Source organism: Populus euphratica, unplaced genomic scaffold (assembly GCF_000495115.2).
Source record: "Populus euphratica unplaced genomic scaffold, PopEup_1.0 scaffold1299.1, whole genome shotgun sequence".
NCBI lineage: Eukaryota > Viridiplantae > Streptophyta > Magnoliopsida > Malpighiales > Salicaceae > Populus > Populus euphratica.
The window spans coordinates 51924-56425 of NW_011501148.1; the positions used below are offsets into that span (position 1 = coordinate 51924).

At 32.9% G+C, this 4502-nt stretch overlaps 1 protein-coding gene across 1 annotated transcript; it reads right to left on the reverse strand.

Moving 5' to 3' along the window:
- Positions 1-1523: 1523 nt before the first annotated feature.
- Positions 1524-3132, reverse strand: LOC105117330 (uncharacterized). Its single transcript, XM_011014950.1, has 3 exons — positions 2849-3132; positions 2612-2752; positions 1524-1821 (listed from the first exon to the last, which is right to left on the reverse strand). The coding sequence occupies exons 1-3, from the start codon at positions 3005-3007 to the stop codon at positions 1666-1668; spliced, it is 456 nt and encodes a 151-aa protein (XP_011013252.1). The 5' UTR covers positions 3008-3132; the 3' UTR covers positions 1524-1665.
- Between the last annotated feature and the right edge of the window lie 1370 nt (positions 3133-4502).

The following is a 4502-nucleotide window of genomic DNA, read 5'->3' on the forward strand; positions in this document are numbered from 1 at the left end:
TGTTGTTGTTGTTCTTCACAACTGAAATGGAGGAGAGGAGGTGTATCTTTGATGGTGTTATCGTTATCAATGAATGACAATTGAAAGGATGATTGTCAACTGAAATGGAGGGGAGGAGCTGTATATTTGATGGTGTTGTTGTCAATAAAGGACAATTGAACGGATGAGAGGAGGTGTATCTTTAATGGTCTTGTTGTTGTCAACAAAGAACAATTAAAAAGATAGTTGTTGTGAGTTGTTACATTCGTTAAGGAGGTTAGAGAAAAAAAAAATTTGTGTTTATTTACTTTTTTTGGTTTTGACATGAATGTGCTGGTGGGTGATGGCAACACTAACCATAATGGCTTATCTCGGAGGAGGAGGTGGTACTCTTAAATGTAAGGTATCCTTTCGGTCTGTTTTGAAAAATGAGAGAAAGATTGTTTCTTTTTTTTTTCTAGTTTTTTTCTTCTTTATTTTTAGGAGAGTGCAAAATTGGTGCATATAAAGATTTATTTATTTATTTATTGCCTGTCTCGAGAGTTATAGGTTTTCTTCCATAAAGAGAGTGAAGTCACAAGTTCGTAGCTTTGTGCTGTACATGGGAAAGAAAATGGGAGGATTTTGTTGCTTTTTCTTGGTTTCTTGGGAGAGAATGTAAGGCATACAAGAAGATGTTTTTGTGTGGCTAATGTTCTAACTAATTTTTTTTGTATTAATACTTTTCTTTTCTTTTATATATGGTACAATCATTTATTTATAGATAAAATAATTTTATTTTTATTTTTTTCTAATTGTTTACTCCCCAAGCAACTAAAAAATCACTTAAATCTCTTATTTTTCTTTCTTTGCATCTTTGGTTACGTGTTCTTCCTTTGCATAGTTGGTTTTCTTGTTCATGTATATATTTTTTATTTTTTATTTTTTTATTTTTTGATATTTAAAAAAAAAAAAAACAATGTCAATGATGACTTCATGATAAAAAAGTGCGTATGATGAAAATAAAATTTTAAATTTTAAATTTTTTTAAAAAAATATTAAAAATATTGAAAATGACTTGTGTGTATTTGAAGTTTTATAAAACTATTAATAAAATGAATTTGAAAATCAGGTAATGACAATATCTATAAAGATTAAATTATTATTGCAGGTCCTCTCAACTGTGCAGGTCCAGGCATTAGAAAAGATGATATCGTTGCTTACAAACGAGGTCATAAGAACTTCAAAACGGACATGAATTTGTCATGGCTGCTTGATGGGGTTTATATTATATTTTTGGGCTTGAACCTTTCTTCGGTGTATCGCAAAATAAAGTCCTATACTTATATTAGCAAAATAATCGAGGAGGGAAGTGTACGTGAGGAAAATAATGAAAACAGCTAGACAAAATTTGCAAAGAAAGTTTTTTGTATAAGAACGGATTTTCCTTGTAATGTTCCACAATGAGCCTCATATATAGCAAAGACTTGGAACCAAAAACAAATTAAAAGAGAGTTTTCTGGTCATATATATGTGTGTGTGTGTGTGTGTAAAAGACGATGCAGGACTGCAACTGGAAACTTTAATGAGCTGAAACTTCATGCAAGTGAAATTCATGCCAATTATTACAAAAAGGCTCGATACAACACTGGTTTCTCCCCCACCTAAGCTAACCTCTGTTGCATATCGAATGTAAATGGTATAAACTCAAAGCTTGCTGGCTTTATTTGAATTATTATGTGAGGCCATCCATTGCTTTCCCAGAGCAATAAGTTCCCCGTTACTTTTCCTTCTAACCTCTACGAGCACTGATGTTATCCTTCCCTTGTCCCCCACAACCTTTGCCTCTACTTCAACTTCTTCCTGCCATCATAGTAGCAACATACATTTAGGAATAGTGAGAAAGAAGAAAAGGAGCAAATGCATTATTGATTTCCCTCTAATCTACTTCTCCAGAAGTATAGCTTTGAATGCTCCCTTTTGTCACTTGGTACAATTTCCTTCAAAGATGACACCAGAGATCCTTCCTGAGGTGAAGTCCATATATTTGCAATTTCACCGGCCCCTTTGGAGATACAAAGAATGAAGGGATTGTGATAAAGGAGATACTATTCACTGAAGGATTACAGGGAAAAGGCCCTGAACAAGTAAGTTTTCTACCAAGGACAAACGAATTCTGACACAATAAATTATAAAACGTTTGCCATTTGAATTGGCGTGCATATCATACTGATACGTCTAAAAACATAGCTACTTGTGGCGAAAGTTTTATGAATAGGAAAAGCAAGATTACACTGATACATTTTCAACTACAATCTATTGTCTTCATTGCCTAGAGGTATTTTGTCTAATAGATCATATTCCCTAGCACTACTTCAATAATTCCCGAATCCCTGCATTAAAACTTTCTGTAAACCTTGATTATGTATTAGCCTAACAGCTTGTCGATAATGTATTAGCCCTAACGGCCTAACAGCTTGTCAGCCTGGATGATTTGAATGATAACCCCTCCATCTCCCAATTCATTCTCATGAGTTTCCAGTACAAGCAGAACTCAAAAGTCAAGTCTTGATGATTCATTCTATGCGGCCATGTCATGTTAGAATAAATACACAAAAAATAAAATAATTGAAAGGAAGAGTCGAAAGTGAACTTGAATTTTAGCCGTGGATAAAAAGGAGATGTTGAGGTCAACAGACGCTTTGACATGGCCACCATAGGAGTAAATAGCAGCTGCACCCACATCATCAATCAACGTTGCCATGGATCCAACATGCCAATTCCCATCTGCATCCTAGCATAACAATTGTTACATTACATCAATTTATTAGCATATGAAAAATAGAAAGCAAGAAAGATTCCATGTTACTAGGTGGTTGAAAGGACTAACTGATATGCGGTTTGAAACGACAAAATTACAGAGTAAGAAACCCTTGTGTGCCTTCACTATTTTGAGACCTTCAAGAGTAATTGCCTCCAGTTGGTGGCCTAAACCATTTGAGAGATCTTCAAGCCATCTATTGGAGCTCTGCACTGAATTGTCTTCCATCTCCCTTTCTTCGCTGTTAAAAGAAATGGCGCCTGTTTTCTTGTTTTCATCGATCTGTTGCCTCCATGAGGATTAAGAAAATCAATCTGCCTTGGCGGCCATTTATGAAAGCCAGCAGAAACTATTTTTTTTTTATTAAAATGATGGATTTACCTTCTATCGAGTCTTACAACTATGCCCCTAGCAACCGGTCAAAATTATGTCCTGACCTGCAACAAGAGTTCCCGAACATAAATGCTAAAGAGTTTTGACTAATCAAATTTTAATAATTATTAGTTTGAGATTTTTAAAAATTACTAAAAATTTATATAATTTTTAATTTTAAAATTTATAAAATTAATTAAAATATATCTAAATAAATTTATTTAAACATTCACATTAATAAAAAAATAAAAAAAAGTCTGTGTACACTTTGTTTTTTCTAACATTTATATGGAACCACGCATAACAGGGGCGACAGGATCTTCAAGCGTAGTTAAATAATAAAAGAGAAATTAGAAAATGTTAATAATACAGGGACCAAAATAAATATGAGTAACCCTCCCTAGCAGTGGTTGGTGTGACGATGTAACAGTCTTGTAGGAATTAAGGTTATAAAGGATGAAATTGTAAGGTTTTATTGGATTAAAAGTGGATGATAAGAAGGATCGCAGGTACTGAATTAGAAATGAAAGAATAATTTGGTGACCAATTTGAGGTTGGTCGGGCCTCCCATGGACTAAGACCAAAGGATAAAACCTACAATGCCTCTTCCTTGTACTGAAATAAAAATTAGGTCCTAGATTTATTGAGGACCAAGTCATATTATTGCCAATTCTATCTGCCACGCGTCGCCGACATGTGGTTGAGATGATTTAAGCCATCCACGTGTCTCCCAATAAATCTTGGCATCTCCCGAACCTTCTTCTTTAACTTCCCCAGTGCCCTTTATTCTCTGAGGCAACAAATCTTCCCCTTTGGTGTACTGCAGACGAATTTACAAGAAAAATATGTCTTGGTAAAGGGCATTTTGTAAAAAAAAAAAATGATATAGTTTGGTAAAAATCTTGAAAGAATAAATAACTTAGGATGTAAAAGGTATTTTAGAAATAATATAATTTGTAAACAACCGTTTTTCAATATCAATTCTATTCTTGACCTTATTTTTTTAATATAACATCAATTTCTTATGTTTGTGTTTGCAATTTTATTTTATTTTTTTAATTATATTTGTTTAATTCATGTAATGTGAGATTTTCCATCAGTACAGACATTGAATATTCCTTTTTGTTATTCAAGGTTTTTAAAATCACAAGGCGACTAATAAAGTTTATTGATTTTACAAGTAAATATATATTTAATGTGTAAAATTATTTTCAAAACTTGAAAATTAATAAAATTAAGTGAATTTGTATAAAAACACGATTCCAAATCCATTTTTACAATTTTAACAAAAAACATATAATGCAATATATGTTTTCTCCAGGTTTCAGCCCTCCACAATCTACATTAGCAT

Bases quoted from the DNA above. Each gene is read 5' to 3' on its own strand.
- LOC105117330 (XM_011014950.1), bottom strand. From the start codon at position 3,007: ATGGAAGACAATTCAGTGCAGAGCTCCAATAGATGGCTTGAAGATCTC. The intron at 2,753-2,848 runs GTTAGTCCTTTC...TTGTTATGCTAG, and splicing joins TCGTTTCAAACCGCATATCA to GATGCAGATGGGAATTGGCA. The intron at 1,822-2,611 runs GTTCACTTTCGA...CTATGATGGCAG, and splicing joins TATCCACGGCTAAAATTCAA to GAAGAAGTTGAAGTAGAGGC.